The sequence below is a fragment of the Tursiops truncatus genome, chromosome 20 (assembly GCF_011762595.2).
Source record: "Tursiops truncatus isolate mTurTru1 chromosome 20, mTurTru1.mat.Y, whole genome shotgun sequence".
NCBI lineage: Eukaryota > Metazoa > Chordata > Mammalia > Artiodactyla > Delphinidae > Tursiops > Tursiops truncatus.
This window is the reverse complement of record NC_047053.1, coordinates 39,511,398-39,529,314: the sequence shown is the minus strand read 5'-3', so window position 1 is coordinate 39,529,314 and position 17,917 is coordinate 39,511,398. Positions and strand designations below refer to the sequence as shown.

The 17,917-nt window shown below is 55.6% G+C and overlaps 2 protein-coding genes across 4 annotated transcripts; one reads left to right on the top strand and one right to left on the bottom strand.

Annotated features, from left to right (window-relative positions):
- The first annotated feature begins 148 nt into the window (after positions 1 to 148).
- On the top strand, positions 149 to 1,280 carry COA3 (cytochrome c oxidase assembly factor 3). Its single transcript, XM_004327567.4, has 2 exons — positions 149 to 390; positions 744 to 1,280. Exons 1-2 carry the CDS (start codon positions 177 to 179, stop codon positions 848 to 850), a joined length of 321 nt encoding a protein of 106 aa, XP_004327615.3. The 5' UTR covers positions 149 to 176; the 3' UTR covers positions 851 to 1,280.
- A 487-nt stretch (positions 1,281 to 1,767) lies between these two features.
- WNK4 (WNK lysine deficient protein kinase 4) lies at positions 1,768 to 17,310 on the bottom strand. Of its 3 annotated transcripts, XM_073797670.1 has the most exons (19): positions 16,563 to 17,310; positions 14,916 to 15,088; positions 13,881 to 14,101; positions 13,418 to 13,575; positions 12,832 to 12,920; positions 12,542 to 12,758; positions 10,507 to 10,771; positions 10,154 to 10,275; positions 9,872 to 9,930; positions 9,652 to 9,769; positions 9,263 to 9,379; positions 5,747 to 5,884; positions 4,595 to 4,649; positions 3,907 to 4,490; positions 3,757 to 3,817; positions 2,870 to 3,278; positions 2,582 to 2,781; positions 2,323 to 2,420; positions 1,768 to 2,215 (listed from the first exon to the last, which is right to left on the bottom strand). In XM_073797670.1, the coding sequence occupies exons 1-19, from the start codon at positions 17,172 to 17,174 to the stop codon at positions 2,213 to 2,215; spliced, it is 3,699 nt and encodes a 1,232-aa protein (XP_073653771.1). In that variant the 5' UTR covers positions 17,175 to 17,310; the 3' UTR covers positions 1,768 to 2,212. The 3 variants fall into 3 exon arrangements, with proteins under 3 accessions (XP_073653771.1, XP_073653769.1, XP_073653770.1); XM_073797668.1 differs by lacking the exon at positions 2,323 to 2,420 and having other exon boundaries at positions 1,778 to 2,215; positions 16,563 to 17,309; XM_073797669.1 differs by lacking the exon at positions 2,323 to 2,420 and having other exon boundaries at positions 1,778 to 2,215; positions 3,907 to 4,487; positions 16,563 to 17,309.
- Positions 17,311 to 17,917: the final 607 nt, after the last annotated feature.

Sequence of the window (17,917 nt, the reverse complement as noted above, 5' to 3'; positions counted from 1 at the left end):
GCCAATCGGAAAGCACGGCCTCTTCTCGCCTGCCCCGCCCTTTCCCTTGGGCCGGGAGCCGCACTCTTTGTGAAAGGAAATGCGGACTACATCTCCCAGCGTTCCCTGCGGCGGCCATGGACTGCTATTCCCAGCAAGTCCCGCGCCCCGGGAACTGCGGAGGGCGGAGCGGCAACATGGCGGCGCCGGGAGGTGGAGACCCTCTGGATGATAAGAGTGGAAAGGGCCCCCTGGCTCAGCGCATCGACCCGACGCGGGACAAACTGACTCCTGCGCAACTACAATTCATGCGGCAGGTGCAGCTCGCCCAGTGGCAGAAGATGCTGCCACAGCGGCGGACCCGGAACATCGTGACCGGCCTGAGCATTGGGGCCCTGGTGTTAGCAATTTGTATCCGTCTGGACTGTAGACTCAGGAAGACCGCATTTGGGGGCAGGAGAAAGGCAGCAGAGGCGTGTAGGAGGGCAATGTGGGGGTGGCAGAAAGAGCCCGAGCTGTGAAAGTCTTGGCTACTTGTAACGCTGAGCCAAGCTGTTTAAGTGTACCTTACTTTGTCATTTTAAAGGTGCTCTTTTAATATAATTTATTAATGATAACGGAATCAGGGTCAGGGCTCAGAAGAGCAGAGGGCAGAAGATCGAATCACTGATTTGGGAGGATGAGAGATCAACAAGGGTGGTTGAGCAAGTCTGGGAAAAGGGAATGTGCATTTTCCACGTGGTTTCCTGAACCCACCTCCCCAGATGGTTACACCTTATACTCGGTGTCCCAGGAGCGTTTCCTGGATGAGCTAGAAGATGACGCCAAAGCTGCTCGAGCCCGAGCTCAGGAAAGGGCATCAGGACACTGATCCAGACGGGCATCCTGCATCTCCAACCTGCTGGAGTCCCTTCACATGATGGCTGATGCCCCACGACCCTGTAGAAATGGAAGCCTGCTCACAGCATTGCTTTCCTTCTTACTAACTTTGGACGATGACAGAGCCCAAGTAACCACGGGTTTGTGCATTTGGCCATTGTCAAGGGAACATGCCCACCTTGCACTCACTGTGTGTGGCCACTGACTCCTTTTCCTAGTTTGTTTCCTTGTTTGAGGTGTCTGACCTTGGCTTTTCCCAAGCTTTCTGACTTTGTGGTTTATCCCCTTCAGGGTCTGGCTGGGAGGGTGGAGGACGAGAGGTGGGCTCTTAATGGGGGTGAGGGTGGCAGCTCTGTGCAGTGTTGGAGCCTAAAGTGGGAAAAATGGGGTCAGGTTGAGAACAATAAACTGAGTCATCTCTCTCGGAGTCCAATGAGTGTGTTGGGGCTGACACTTCATGCTGGAACGCTCCACAGGCAGTAGCTGCAGCTGTGGCATGGCCCCAGGGAGCCGTAAATGTTTAACTAGAATTGCTTTTTCCATGAGATCTTTCCACCTGATTTAAGGGAGAGATCGTGGTGGGTCACTGGGCTGTTTGAGACTGAACCAGGTCTTGGGGGGAAGGAAGGTCACTCACTCTTCTGTCCTCTACCCCGAGGAACACACTACTCCAACTTTACTGCCTTTTCCCATAGAGAGAGAGAGAGAGATGAAGGATGAGGGACAAGCAGCTTTCATTCTTTTAACTTCCACTGGGGTCTGCTTGTGTAGGCCTAAGGTGGGGTCTGGGTGGACTCTTAGCTTGGTCAGGTGGATTACTGACCTTGCAGTTTCCTCATGAACTGCTGGCAGGAAGCCATAAGGCTGGGCTCCACCCCTGCCTCCCGTTGTGAAACGGGAATTCCTTGTAAATCCTCCCCTGCCTTACCCTGTAAAGCTTTGTCCCCAGTTCCTAAGGCCCGACATACAAATTCACCAGGTTCTAGGTTCCAGCATTTTTATTGGCTGCTACTAATTCTGGTGTGAGAACACCCCCTCCTCCTGCCCAGCTGGGAGTGTGCCTTGTAGAAGCATCTGGGCTCGGGTGGGACTGCTTAGTGGTTCACTCTTGGCTGGAGAGGTGGCAGGGATGAGGATGGTAGGCTGCAGAATTTATGCCTTCTACACACAGCAAACAGTTCCCACGTGTTTGGCTCTTCCCTATAATGGAACGGCACTCTCCAGGCCCCTGGGGCCTCCTACTCCCTCAGGGTTGAGGTCTTCCTTGCAGAGTAGTGCTGGTCAGCAGATTCTGAGAGCGCAAGCTCCACGGTGGGCCCTGGTGTGGATGAGACACATGGCTTCTGTTCGGAATTCACTGGAGGGAAAAGAAAAAGAACTGAAGAAACCTCCAGGGTGGGAGGAGGGTGAAGCTGCAGCCAGTTATCATTCCCTGGGCTCTCCCTCCCTTGGGCCCGCCCTCACCATCCTGCCAACATCCCTGGCGAATGTCACCCCCTTGCTCGCCCGCTGCTCCTGGGAGCCGGTGCTGCTGCCACTCAGGGAGTTCCTTCGCATGATGCCTGGGTGCAGGATGGGGAGGGAGAGCACTGAGTGAGGGAAGGGGCCATGGGGAGAGGGGGCTAGTCCCCCCCAGACTAAGGGGCAGACCCCCAGGGCCTGAAAGAAAGATCACTAGGGACAGGTCTTCAGAAAGATGGGAGTGGGGCAACTGCTGTCTCACCAGGGCCCAGGGGCTCAGAGCGCTGCAGGCTATTGCGCCGGGAGGTGGGGAAGCTGCCCTTGGAGAGGCGGCGCTGGCGGCTAGACAGCATAGCGGCAGGGGCCACAATCCCCGGCGGGGGCTGCTTCCCGAGCCTGCTGTACAAGTCCTCAATTTCCTGCTTCTGTAGTGTCTGTAGTGCCTCCACCTCTGACAGGTGCCTGAAGACACATCAGGAGCGTGAGAGGGCCAGCCGAACACTTTGCTCTCCCAAGTCCACCTCTTGACCTCCATCCTCCCCAGACTCACTTCTGCCGAAGACTCCGCAGCTCAGCCCAGAATTCCTCATCCTCCCCACTGCTCTCTGACTCCTCACTGCTCAGATACAGGCTGCTGTAGGAGTAGTTCATCCACACTGGGCTGGGATGGCTCAGGGGTGGAGGGCTGCCCCCCACTCGGGGTTCCTTCCCATCGTCCCCTTCCTCTTCGGCTCCAGCCCCCAGGCCCTCGGCTGCACGGTCACTTTCAGCCAGAGCCTCCCTGGCCTCTGGCCCGCCTCCAGCACTATCCTCCGTGTCTGAGCTCTCCGAGGTCAGCTGAGGGGTTGGAGGCTTCAGGGAGCCAGAGAGAGTAGGGGATGTCGGTGGCAGGGGAAGAGGCTCAGCTGGTTCCTTGGATGAAGTCACTTGGAAGCGCCCAACAAGCTGGGGCTTTCCCTCTGTAGTGAGACGAGGAAGGAGTCATGGAAGAAGGAAGAGACATCAGTGGCAGGATATAAAGTGACTGAGGGACTTCCCTGGTGGCACAGTGGTTAAGAATCTGCCGCCTGCCAATGCAGGGGACACGGGTTCAAGTCCTGGTCCGGGAAGATCCCACGTGCCACGGAGCAACTGAGCCCGTGCACCACAACTACTGAGCCTGCGTTCTGGAGCCCACGAGCCACAACTGCCGAGCCTGCGCGCCACAACTACTGAAGCCCGCGCGCCTAGAGCCCGTGCTCCGCAACAAGGGAAGCCACCGCAATAAGCCCGTGCGCCATAACTTAGAGTAGCCCCCGCTCGACGCAGCTAGAGAAAAGCCTGTGCGCAGCAACGAAGGCCCAACGCAGCCATAAATAAATAAATAAATTTATTTATTTATTAAAAAAAAAAAGTGAGGATAACGGGCAGGGGAAGGTCAGTGGTCAGAGGCCTCACCTTCAGAGATGGGAGCCAGTCTGGCTTCACCCAGGAGTGGCCAACCAAGATTTGGAGAGGCCTAAAAAGTGTGGATCCATGAGTAGAGAAATGATCCAGAATGGACCCCACACACACACCCCGCAATCGTCCCTCTTGGTTCCTACTCACCTCACTCTCCATCTCAGATGTCAGAGGTGAAGGCCTCTCCTGGCCACAGGGAGCAAGGGGAGCTGGAGGGGGCAGGCTGGGCAGGGGACCAGGAGGAGCTGGCGGGGGCTGGGAAAGGAGCCCAGGGCAGGGGGACAGCAGGGACTGAGCCACAGTCATCACAGCCAGTGAGAACGCACTAGCCAGAGAGAGCAAAGGGGCTGCTGTGGTGGAGGGGACGGGAGAAGCAGAGGGACAGGGCGGAAAGGAGGGAGGAGCAAGAGTAACCTGGGAACAGCTGGGGAGGAGAGAATTCAGTGGAAACTGAGCAGATGGGACTGGAAACTGGGATGCACTGGAGGAGAATGGAAGTGGGGAGCTGGGGGGGTGTGGAGAGAGATTTGAGGAGACCTGGGGAGAAACTGGAGAGAATGAGGAGGAGCTGGGGTGACATGGGGGAGAAGTGATGGGGAAGATGGGACTTGGGAAAGCAGGGGATCCAGGAGAAAAGGGGTTTCCAGGAGACGAGGGGGTTCCAGGAGAGGATGGGGAGGTGGAGAAGGCTGCCCAGCTCCTCTGCTCTAGGGTGCTGCTCTGGAACTCTGCTGGGCAGGGAGCGGATGTTGAGATTCCCATCCTCCATTCCCTATGCCCTTCCCAGGAGCAACCCCAGGGGTTGGGATGAGTAGGGACAGAATGTAGTACATACCACTGGATGGGTCTGGGGTGTATCCTGGGAGGGCAGGCAATGGTGCTGGCTCCTCCTGAGAGCGAGAAATGTCACAGTGGGAAGAGCTGAGTCTTAGGACTCATGAACCTCTAGGAGTCCACAGATGAGTTTCAAGGGGTTCAAAAGTGTATTTGAGGGACTTCCCTGGTGGTCCAGTGGTTAAGATTCCACGCTCCCAATGAAGGGGGCCCGGGTTTGATCCCTGGTCAGGGAACTAGATCCCGCATGCCGCAACTAGGATCCCGCATGCCGCAACTAAAGATCCTGCATGCTACAACGAAGATCCCGTGTGCCACAACTAAGACTGGTGCAGCCAAATAAATAAATATTTTAAAAAAACTGTATTTGAGAAATATGTAGTGGTAAAGGGGCATGATGTCTGCAACTTACTTAAATGGTTCCCCCAAAAATGCATGCACACACACAGATAGGGGAGAGAGGAAGAGAGAATGGTAAAGCTCATGTGGCAAAACACAACTGGCAAATCTAGGCAGAGTATCTAAGAATTCTTTGTTCAATTTTTGCAACTTCTCTGTAAGTCTGAAATTTTATTTATTTATTTTTGGCCGCAGCGCAAGGCATGTGGGAATCTTAGTTCCCCAACCAGGGATCAAACCCGCGCCCCCTGCATTGGAGGTATGGAGTCCTAACCACTGGACCACCAGGGAAGTCCCCTCTGTAAGTCTGAAATTGTTTCAAAATAATGAGTTAAAAGGATGCACTGGGGCTTCCCTGGTGGCGCAGTGGTTGAGAGTCCGCCTGCCGATGCAGGGGACACGGGTTCGTGCACCGGTCCGGGAAGATCCCACATGCCGCGGAGCGGCTAGGCCCGTGAGCCATGGCCGCTGAGCCTGCGCGTCCGGAGCCTGTGCTCTGCAGCGGAAGAGGCCACAACAGTGAGAGGCCTGTGTACCGCAAAAAAAAAAAAAAAAAAAAAAAAAAGTATGCATTGAACACATTTTTCTAGAACAAGAGTCTGTGGCTTTCATCAGATTTCAAATGGGGGAAGAGCTATTGTTTTGGGGTCCCAGAGATGAAGACAAGTTAGATCCAAGGGGACTGGTAAGGGCAGAGAGTAATGAAACCTGGAGCAGAGTCCCTTCCCCCTGGAGGTGCCCAGAGGGGTCTGACCTGGGGGCCCAGGGGGTCTTCAGCAGCCTCCACAGGGCCAGTATCTCTCTTCAACAGGGTCTCCACTCGCTGGATAATCTCCCGAATCCGGTTCAGGAATCCAGCTCGCTCCGAGGGCAGAATGAACTCGTTATACACCTGGCGAGAGTCAGTAGGAAGGGGAAGGAGGGCTCGGTTATCCCACTCATCCCTCTCTCCCGGCCCCAGTCTTTAAAAACCAACCCTTCACCCCACGCTTGTGCTCACCACCAACCTAAAATGAGTATTTAGTAAGCATCCATTGTGTGCCAGGCACTGTGTGGCATAAGGAGAAATACAGCTTAGAGAAAAGCAGGTAACATTCACAGCATGCATGTATATACCAGATCTTTACATATCTTATCACATTTAACACCAACGACAGCTTTCTGGGGTCTACATTAACACCGCCACTTTAGAGCTATGCTAACCAATGCTCAACGAGGTGAAGTTCAGTCTGCCCAAGATCAGGGGATTTGCACCCAGACCTGTCTAAAGCCAAAGTCTGAGTTCTTTACACTGTTGCCTCACAGGCTTTTGGACACAATTCCTCCTCTCATAGGGCTTATAAAGTATGCCCCCACAGATCCACATACACACACAGCCCCACAAAGTTAAGTAACAATAAGGCAATAAATGGTAAATGTAACATTCAAGTCCGCAAATGCTTACTGAGCATATACTATGTGCCAAGCATTTGCTAGGTTCTTTGAGGGAACAGGCAAGTATGAAACAAGGTCCTGGTCCTGAAGCAGCCCAAAATCTAGAGGAAGACACACACACATACGTAACTCAATAGACTGCAAGTCAGCCCATGGCAGGTAAGGCGTTTTTGATTGGCATAGAGATAAAAATGCTATTCCTGGAAGGGGAAAGGGAAAGCTGCTGTTTCATGGGCAGAGATTCAGATTTGCAAGATAAAAAGGTTCCAGAGATCTGTTGCCCAACAGTGTGAATATACTTAACACTACTGAACTGTATACTTGAAAACGGTTAAGATGGTACATTTTATGTTATGTGTTTTTTAACACAATTTTAAAAAATCCATTCTAAGAAGAAAGCAGTTCATACCACCTCAGGGGATAGGGGGAAGCTGGGATGGCTCCACAGCTGAGGCTTGAAGGATGAGTAAGAAAAGCAACCCTTTATTGAGGACCTACCATGTGTGGACACTTCCCATACTTTTATCAGCATTTCACCTCTTGTACATGCTGTATCACTTCTCATAGATTATATATTACATCAGAACATCTTTGCAAAATAAGTATTATCCCCTGCGTTTTACTGATGAAGTTCAGAGAGGTTAAGAAACTTGCCCAAGTTTGCCAAATTAGTAGCTAACAGAGCTGAAGTTTGAACTCAGGTCTTATGTGAAAGTCCACCCTTTCCTCTGTTCCATGCTGTTCTGAGGCAGGAGAGGGCACAGCACCTTCACAGCACATTCAAAAAGGGCCCAGCACATTCACAAAATAGCGAAGACTGGAGTATAGCTGAGAGCGCTGTGAATTTTAAAGGCTGTGCTCCAGAGCTTGGACGTTACTCTGTAACCACAGGTAGCCTCTACAGATTCGGGGGGCAAAAAAGCAACAAGAGGAGATCTAAGTCTCAGGAGAATTCTGCAGCAGAGGAGTGGAGGGTGGGCTGGGAAGGAGAGAAAAGAGGGCAATGGACCCTGGGTTCAGGGACAGGGTCCCTTTGGCTGTGTGGGATCTGAGTGGGGCTTGAAAGCCCAGTAGAGAAAGCTCCCAGGGCGAGACCCCCGAGGAGATGGAGCCAGAAGCTGAAAGGCACCCAAGCCTCTTCAGAGGACCATTCAGAAACCAGTGTGGCTGGAGGAAAGATTCTTGAAGGGTTGAGTGGCTTGACAGAAGTTGAGAAGCCTGCACGCCAGGTGATAGTTTGTCTCTGTCCCCGACACAAGCTGAATGACATGATGGAGGAGAAGCTTTAGAGAGAGTTCCTGAAGTCTGACGTTTCTTCCATTCCCTTCCCTCTTTCATCCCAGAGGCTGGCATCCACTGCCCCCACTCCACTGAAACCGGTCTCCCACAAAGACCTCCTCCTGACAAAAGCCAGTGTGGTCTTGCCTCAGGCTTCACCCTATGCCTCCTTGAAACAATCTCCTTACTCAGTTTTTAGTAACATCTTCTGGAGCTCCTCCTACCTCTCAGGCTCCATCTCTGTCCTTCGATGACCTATCCCCACCCCCCCATTCCACAACTGGAGGTATCCACTAAGACAAACCTCTACGCCTCAGGCTTTGCAGGCCCTCCTTGTCTCACACTCAACTCTGCTGAGAGCCCCAGATCCACCGCTCTCTCCAGCCCCGTATTCTCTCCTATAGAGGATCTTATCTTGCCTGTCTCTGTCATTCAAGCTCATGATGATCCCTAAAAAAAAAAACAAGCCACTTTCATTTTCTAACTTCCTCTCTCCTTTGATGGCCTATTGCCATTAGTTCCTCTGAGCTACAACTCGCCCTTGATATCCCCTCTCCCTAACTCCCTCTCATATCAACTCAGCAAATATTTATTGACCATCTACTATGTACACTGTACCATGTCAATAGATTACTGGATTACAGAGTAATTTATTTTCCCAAAATACCCTCAGATTCACCCCTTTTCTTCCTCCTCCCCCATAATCCATTCTCTCCTTGGACCACATCCGGCTTCTTGTATCCACCTGCCAACTGGATTCCCTACCCCCAACCCTCTCCCACATCCCACAGCAGAACAGTCTTCTTAAAACCTACTCTCACCATGTTACACTCTAACTCTTAAGACTGTCTGTGATCTGGACTCAACCTCACTTCCACAACTCTCCTACAGGAACGCTTTTCTTTTTGGATTTTTTAAAAATTGAAGTATAGTTGGTTTACAATGTTGTGTTAATTTTTGCTGTACAGCAAAGTGATTCAGTTATACATATATACACATTCTTTTTTTTTCATATTCTTTTCCATTATGGTTTATTACAGGACATTGAATATAGTTCTCTGTGCTATACAGTAGGACCTTCCAATGACAAAGTCTCCTCATGAAGCCCTCCTAGCCCCATATTTCAAGGCACTCCGTATATCCATGCCTTTCCTTTGCCATACCTCCACTGGACATGCCCTTTCCACTCTTCACTGCCATTCTGACCCATCTGTCAAGACCTCACATAAGTCCTTCCTCTTCCCCTGCTGCCCCCAACCCATCCTTTACTTACAGCCACAGTATCACGTGTCTAGCACGCACTTCACTGCACTTATGTATACCCTATGTTACTCTCAAATTGCTCCAGCTGAGGATCCAAACCTCACTGGATAAACAGAAACCTCCCCCAAAACAAGGGCAGAGATATCTTCAGTGTCACTGTGCTGAGGGCCAACGAGCTTTAAAACCCTTTTGCTGTTGGATGGGGTGGGGGTGGGGAGTTCAGCAACAGGGGACATCAGGAAGGAGACTCTTGTCCCAGATCCAAAGACTCTGTCTTCATCTCTCTCCCCCTCACCATGGCAGCTGCAATCTCTTCCGGGCTGTCCCCGTCCAGATCAAATCGGAAGGTCACCATCTTGCTGTTGTGCGTCTGTAGCTGGCACTCAACCACTCTGTCATTCTGGTCTGAGACCTTCAGAGTCAAAAGTCAGCAGAGGGAGGAGGTCAAGCTCTCTGTCTTCATCACGTGTGCCCGCCCCACTCCAATCAAATGACGGTGGCCAGACTGGAACTGGAGAGAGGCAGATTCTGCCAGCGTAGTCTTGTATTAAAAACATGTCTGGCTGACTCTTGGGTACCAGTAGCACACGGCTTCTCCCCCTTCCTGGCTAACCTCCCCCATCCCTCGGACAGTTCCCTCCAGGCCCTGTAGCTTATTCCCCAACACCTGTGCCCCTTCCTTACACTTGTGACCCGAAGCCGGGATCGGGGTCTGCGCCGGAGGTTTTTCCCTGGGGGTCTCCTCATCTGTTCCATCCCTTCTCCCATGTCACTAAGGCCTGATGCTGCATCTGAGGCATAGCTGGAAAAAAAAGGAAGAGAAGACAGGAGTGTCAGAGTGGACACTGGGAGCCCAGAGCTCCATATATTTCACCCTAACACCCCAACTCAGACCAGAACTTACCTGTCGCCAGGGGAAAAGTCATTGCCAGGGCCAGAACGTGGAATGGATAGGGCAAAAGCCTGAAATAGGATATGGGTTCATGAGGTCGGGGGAGGATAACTGTTGGGCTCCAGGGAGATGGTGTCAAGGGTGCTGGGGTACTTGGCAGAGGGAATTAGGAAGAGGACAAGAGGGGTGGATTTCCAAGGACATGGGGCCATGTCAGGGGTTTGGGTTTTACAGTATGGGAGATAGGTCATAGGATTGGAATGGCTGGGAGCCCCCCATGTGACCCCCTCTCACCGAGGGCAGGCAGAGATGGGACTCAGCGGGGCAGGATGGCACGCCCCTAGGGGGCTGAAGGGCAGGGTCTGAGGCATCCAGGAAGCCGGAGGAGCTGAGGTAGCCATCAGTCTCGCAATCCGCTGGTGGGGAGGGAGGGGATCAAAAAGTGGAAATAAAGGGGAGTGGTGGCCAAGGAGGGAGGCTGCCTGAGCAAGGAGGGGCCTGGAGCTGTGGCACAGTTCTTTCCCAGAAGGAGCTATGGCTAGATGTGGAAGGCTGGGTAAGTGACAATGCTGTTGGCTTGAACTTCTGGGTAGGGGGCAGAGGCCGAGGGTTCTGGGACCTGGGTCCCAAGGTCAGAGGTGACTTACAGGTGGTGGATGAGTAGCTGGCATGGCGGAAGAGGAAGGGCTGGTGCTGGTCTGCCTCTGGCTCCTCGGGTTCAGGGGGGAAGACACTGGAGGGGGCTGGAGTCATGGGGACAGCTGCTGGTAGGGGCCCTGGCGCTGGGGGGAAGGCCGCCAACTCCTTAGCTTTGCGCAGCTTCTCACGCTTTCGCTGGATGGCAGCAACCCGTTCACGCACTGCACGGGCCACCGGCTGGTAATCGGCTTCGCACACTAAACCCAGGGCCACCTGGAGTTGGGAGGGTGAGGAACACAGTTTGAGACGAGATTCCCCCTCCCCCAGCAAGGACCCATCATGACACCTTCTTGAGGCCTCCAGGACATGGGAGAAAGGGAACCAACATTTATTGATTATCCACTGTGTCCATTAACTGGCAGCTCTTCACATTATCAACATTAAATCCTTCCAGCAACCTTCTGAGGTAGGTCTTATCAGCCCCATTTTAGAAATAAGTAAACTAAGGAACCAGTTCATGGTTATACAGTAAGTCAATTGCTCTTGGGGGCTGGGAGACACTTGGCAATATCCGGAGACATTGTTAGTTGTCACACTTAGGGGTAGGTACCACTGGCATCTACTGAGTAGATGTTAGGGATTCTTCTCAATATCCTACAATGCACACAGTACAGTCTCCCAAACAAAGATGTCAGTAGTGTCAAGATCAAGAACCTCTGTATGTAATGGATCAGGATCCGATCCCAGGTCAGCTTTGAGCTATGCTTCGGAGACCCGCTCCTATGCCATATTTCAAACACATTCTCAGGTTCCTGACCCAGACCCACCAAGAGATGCTTCCCACCCTTTCAACTGCACTTTTTTTTTTTTTTTTTTTTTTTTTTTTGTGGTACGCGGGCCTCTCACTGTTGTGGCCTCTCCCGCTGCGGAGCACAGGCTCCGGACGCGCAGGCTCAGCGGCCATGGCTCACGGGCCCAGCCGCTCTGCAGCATGTGGGATCTTCCCGGACCGGGGCACGAACCCGTGTCCCCTGCATCGGCAGGCGGACTCTCAACCACTGCGCCACCAGGGAAGCCCTCAACTGCATTTTTCTATCAAGAATTTCATACTCTTTCCCTTCCCCCCTCAGGCCTTCCAAGACCAGCGCCACATCTCTGTCTCCCACATATGCCTCTCCTGGTCCACCAGCTTCTGTTCATCATGTCCTTATTCATTTCAATAACAAGCTTTGCTGGGCATGTAAAGGCGGTGGGGCAGGGTGATCTGACCTAAAATCTGAACAACCTGGGCCAGTTCTGCCCTTAACTTGCTTGGGACCTTGTACAAGATATTCAACCTCTCTGAGCTTTTATTTCATCAATAAATCGGGATAATGTCACTCCATGCAGGGTTGGTAACAACCATCAAATGCATGGGAAAGGGCTCTAGGCTGTGTACAGATGTGGGTGATTAGCAAGCTCCCACCACGTGCTAAGCACCCTCAGGGATAGAAAAACCAATACACACAGTCCCTGTCCCCAAGACTTTATAGTCTAGTGTAAGAGAAAGACAGGAATGTATCCTGGCATAAAACAAGACCAATGGGGGCCCCTCCAGTAATGGAGGACCTGCTGAAGTGGGAAAAAAGCATTAATTTTGACTCTAGACAGGACAGGCTTTCTGAAATGGATGGTTCTGGGCATGAAGGAAGATCGAGAAAAAGACATGGGGGGGATGGGGGATGAAAAAGGGAAAAAAAGATAAGCTGGAGAGAAGGGCATTTCAGGAAACCCGGATCAGTAGGAAGTAAAACAGGGAGGTGGAAGGACCCAAGGCTGGAAAAGGAAATCTCCAACTTGTGGAGAACACTAGGTGTGCATGCGAGTGGGGTGCGTTAAGGCCGGAGCTGCAGGGTGACCCTTGCGGGAGATGCCGAGAGGGCTGGCTTGAGCCCCCCTCCCACCACCCAGGCACCCCTCCAGCGAGGCACTGGCCCCTCCAGTCGACGTCCAAACGCCCCTCACATGCCCAGCCGCAGGGCAGGCAGTCTGTCCTCCGCTCACCATCTCCTGCGCCACCTCCTCGGCTGCGTCCCGACCCAGCTGGAACAAGAACTCAATGGCCTGGTTGTCCCGGCGGCGCCCCCCTCTCCGCGCGTCCTCCATGCGCAGCCAGAGCTTGAGGTCTGGCTTCTCTCCGTCGTCCTCCTCCGCCAGCTCCACGTGGACGCCGCGCTCCTCGCGGAAGAAGGCGTGAGCCAGAAGGTCCTGGATGGTGAACCTGAGGGCGGCGCCACCGTGAGCCGAGCCCCACCGCCGCCCGCCCCCACCCCCATCCTGCCCCTTCCACCCACCTCTCGTTCTTATCCGTGCGGATGCAGCCTTCAATAATCTCCTTCACCTCGGGCATCTTCACCTTGTAGAAGCTGTTCGGCTTTGTGCCCTGAGGAATAGGGTTGCATGAGGCCTCCCGCCCTCTGCGCCCAGCTCTCTGCTTGACACACCCGCCCCTGCCCGAGGCAGCAGGGCGTGCAGACGCAAAAGCACCGCGACTGCTACTAGAAGATGTGATTTCAAATCCCAGTCCCCCCACGTATCGACAGTGTGACCTTGAACAAGTCTCTCGCTGAGCCAGTGTCCTCATTTGTAAAACGCAGGGCAGAACATTTGCCCTGCTCACCCCGCGGGGCAGCAGGAAGGATTTCACATCGATTGGATGTGAAATCGTTTGTAAGCTCTAGGGAGCGCTACACACGACATTATTCTAAATAGCTTGTATTGGAGGGGCTTTGGGTGCATCCAATATCCTTCAGTGTTCACCAGGGCGTCTTTATGCCCAGCCTGTTTTCATTAAGGGAAAGGGCACTGACCGCGGGGTGGCTGGAGCAGGAAAAGTGTAAAGGGGACCTGTAATTCCCTCTCCTCCCTGCCCCCTCTCACCGAAGTGACCTTGCGGTAGATTTGCGCGGCATTCTGGCACTCAGAGTAAGGGTACTCCGAGGTAGCCATCTCCAGCATGCACATGCCAAACGCGTACACGTCCACGGCCTCATCGTATTTTTCCTCGTACATCTCCGGGGCCATGAACTCCGGGGTCCCTGTAGGATCCACAGCAGGTGTCAGGCTGCAGTGCCTCCTTTATGGCTTCGTCCCTCCCCTCGAGCGTACAAGAGGCTAGGCAGCTCTGGAGTGCAAGTGACCGACCCTCCCCGTCCTGTGTGTGTGAGGGTGGGGGATTGGGGGAGGGGTGTGGGGAAGAGGGAATGCCATAGGTCTCCCCATCTTCCCTGTGGTCTTCTACCTCCGTGGATCCCGAAAGACACTGCTAGGGGGAGGGGGTCCCCAGGCTCTCTCCTGACATGGGGGAGGGCAAGAATGGCAAGGACCCCCGGGAGGGACGCACCGATGACGCTCTTGGCGAAGGAGGCGCGTTTGAGCGTGGCCAGGCCCAGGTCCCCAATCTTAACGGAGCCTGTAGGGCCCGTGATAAAGACGTTGTCACACTTGAGATCCCGGTGCAGGATGGGGGGTACCCGGGAGTGTAGGAAATGGAGCCCCCGAAGTATTTGGCGGCTCCAGCGCTGAAGGACTCGCGGCTTCATCTCGCGGAACCGCCTCAGGTATCTGGGGGAGGGCGCATAGCCACGGTCTTGGTGGGGGACGTATAGGCTGGGGAGGGAGACCACCACTGGGAAGTTCCCCGTAGCCCCACCCACTCCCCCGCCTTCGCATCTTTTGCCAGCCTCTCCTAGCCTAGATCCGCGCCAGTCCTCAAGCAGAAACGCAGTCGGGAGTGTGGTAGGTAGACAGGAGGTTACAAAACGGGGGTCGGGCGGTAAATGCACAGACAGGGCCGACCCCAAGGTGCTGTGGAAGTGCCAGAAGGGATAACTAACCGCCCCGGGCGTGGGGGAGGGCTCCAGAGAGGAAATAACTTTTATGTTGAGTCTTGAAGGATAAATAGGCGTTCAAGGGTGAAAATGGGAAGGGATGAAGACTTTCCAGGTAGAAGAGACACCCCGTGCTCAAAGGCACGGAGACAGCATGGGCCAGGGTGCGAGGAGCTGCTGGGAATTTGGTTTCTCTGGAACGCAGGCTGGATCCTATAAGGACTTTGTGAGCAGTCCTTAGAGAGTGTGGACTTTATCCTGAGGGCAGTGGGAAAACCCGAAAGGGTTTTAAGGAGAGAAGTGACAGTGCCAGATCTCTGCAGGCTGCAGGAAGATAGGATAGCTTGCAGAGGAGAGAGGCAGCGTGGGGGAAGACTCCTTAGGGGGCAGCTGAGGCCTCCAGACGCTCAAGAGAGGAGGATGAGAGATAGGGAGCCTGGTTTGGGACCTGCGTGTAGCGTTTGAGGAGGCTGGGCTCCTCCAGAAGCAGTGGAGACCTCCCACCACCAGTCCTCCCACCAACTCCCGCCACCAGGCGCAGAGCTCACGTCTTGAGCGTGCCCGAGGTCATGAGTTCGGTGACCAGCACGATGCAAACCTGGCCCCTCAGCACCGACTTCCACGAGTCGTAGAAGCGGACGATGTTGGGGTGCTGCAGCCCCTTGAGCATCTCCACCTCCTCCGAGAATCGCTGCCGCTCCACTCGAGACAGTTTCCGAGTCTGTGGGGTAGGGGGTGGGGGTCACAGTCACATCAGGCCCAGGACCCCCACGGAGAGGGGGGATGGGAGCACATGGAGCAGGGCTGAGGGAGAAGTGAGGGTAGGAGCCAACGGATGGGGCTGGGTGGGTGGGATCATTTGTCCACTGACTGTAGATCCCTAATTCCCAGTGTGCCCCCCTGGGCTGCTCCAAGGACACACCCACCATGGGCCTGGGGCCGCCCCTTGGACCCCCGCCTGGACACAAGCGCTTTTATGCAGCCCTGTCCAGGAGCCCTGAAGTCAATAGCGCCTTTGTAGCCGCCCAGGCCGGCCGTAGGGTGGGAGGGGACGCCCAGGGGCTGGCAGCGGGCAGGCAGCAGGCGGGCAGCAGGCGGACGGCAGGCAGAGAATTGGGGCCGGCAAGGGGATTGGCCTCAGAAACTGGGAACTGCTAGATCCAGGCAGGAGGCAGGAGGGCTGCAGAGGGAGGTACAGAGTAAGAGACAAAGGATCCAGGACCAGGTGCCAGGAGACTGCCCCCTGCCCCATGGCTGTCTCGCCTCCCCCATCTCCCTCCTCCACCACCCCCCCACCCCAGTTTGGCCGCCTTGCCTTGCCTGGCTTAGAGCCTGGGGCGCGGCACTGGCAGGCGCAAGGGGCAAGCCCAGTGCCAGGGCTGGAGGGGAGGACCCTTCCCCCAGGCCCTGTCCCCCCAGTCTGAATCCAAAGCTGCTAGCTCAGACTTAACTGGGTTCTTCCCCTATGGGAAGAAGGTCCTTCAAACCAGCATACCCCTAAAGTCTATGGGGTTCAGCACCTTTAGATCTGAGAAAGGAGAGCTCAGGTAGGCAGCGGGATGAGGGGCAGGACTGGACTCAGGCCAGGGCTGGAGCTCCCTGTCTCCCCTCCCCCAGCTGTGGAGAAGTCCAGAAGTCTGACTGCTTCAGAAGGGGCGTGGGAGGGCCCCATCCTGCCACAATAGCCCTAAATCATCTGGAAGTGGAGAGGACCCTGCCTCAGCTGCTGGCCTCCATCATTCCAGCCTCCTAATCTGCAAAGAGCCAGGGTGAGGGAGCAGGGGGACCAGGGTCACACTGAGGGTCTCAGGACTTAGGGGGAAGGGAGAGGAAGGGAAGAGATAGTAGGTAACCACTGCAGGAAAGTGGTGAGGCCAACCACCTCTCAGGTCTGAACTGGCTCCCTACCCGATTTCCCATCCTAATTCCCACCTCTCAGGGTTGAGTACAGAGCCCGTAAAGTGAGAATGTCTAAATCCATAGGGGAGCCACCATACACCACCTGCCTCAGTTTCTCCTTCTGCAGCCCGGAATCAGCCAGGTCCATGGATCATCAGAACAAGGGGGACAAGAGTGTCTGGATATTTGACTGGAAAAATACATCCCTCTTGCTGCTGTCCCCTGGGTCTCCCATCCCAAGACCTCCAAAGGGTCCTCCCATCCCGTGGCGTCACCGAGGGGGCTCCCAGCCGCACCTGCAGCTCACACCAGGCCACCTCCACCGTGGTGTCGGTGTCCAGCCCTCGATACACCGTCTTGAACGAGCCACGTCCAATCTCGATGTCAAACTTGAGGTATCGGCCGTCCGGGGACGTTGCCACAGCCTGAGTCTCCGTGTCCTCCTTTTCCTCCTGCTCCCTCCGCCGCTCCCGGGCCGCCGCCTCGGTGATCCTCGGCGGTTCCCGGGGCCCCGACCCTCCTGCGGAGCCCGCGAGTTCCGGACGCTCGGAGTCTGCGGCCTTCACCGGGGCGCCCGCGGTCCACGTGTCCTCAGTGGGCTCTTCAGAGCTAGGCTGTGGGCTCATTGCGGGGCCGGAACCAGCGGAGTCCGGAGGAGCAGGGGGCTCCGGAACGGGTGAGGCTGGCTGGGACCAAGAGCTCAGCAGCCCCAAGTCGACTGAGCTGCGGCGGCTGAGACGGGAGGAGCGCGGCCGGGTCTCAGCCTTCCCGGAGAAGCGGCGCGCCCGGCGAGGGGGCCCGAGGCGGGGGGGCCCCGCCGCGGCCAGAGGCGGCGGGGGCCGCAGGGCCAGGTCGGCCTCCACCTGGGACATAGGGACCTCGGTCTCTGGGGCCGGCGGTGCCAGCATGAGGAAGGGCCGGGCGCCGCAGGGCGGTAAGCCGGGCGGCTGCGGAGGCGGCGGCTTGACAGAAGTACTGGCTGGGTGCGCAGCGCTCCGCCTGAGCTACTGGGGCCCCAGCCCAGGGTCGCCTGCCCCGCAGCCACGCCCCGACACGCCCCCCGACACGCCCTACTCCCCCAGAGCCGCCCCCTCGGAACCACGAGCGCAGTGGAGCCCGTGGCGCAGCCCCTCACCTCGGCCACCGCCCCGCCCCCGGCCGCTGGCCCTCCTCCCCCTGGCCTCCCGGAGAACCCGCCCTCAGTCTCATTCCGAAGCCGGAGCCGGGTGCGAGGCGGCGGTATGTCCTCCCGCACTACGAGTGCGCAAACCTGTCTGGGGGAACACAGTACTGGGACAGGAAGATGAAAAGTGACCGCGGCTCCCTGGCCCTAGAAAGGGGGGTGGTGAGGAGGAGGCTACCACCAGCCTGCACGACCCAGATAAGGTAGCGCCACCCCCTCCTAATCGTCCGGAATGGCCCCAGGCCGACAATACAGAGGTCAATGGAAAGATCTGGTTTTCTCCGACGTCGCAGTTCCCAGTCCCTCCGGGCTGCACAGGGATGGGTGTGTGCACCCCAAAGCCAGCCCCTCCCCCAAACCAAGGACCAGGTCACCCATCCTCTCCACCTCCCCACCTTGACCGCATCCTGGCCGGAGTGGCTGTTTTTGCTCTGTGGGCTCTCCTTCCTCCCCGTCTGTTTGCCGAAG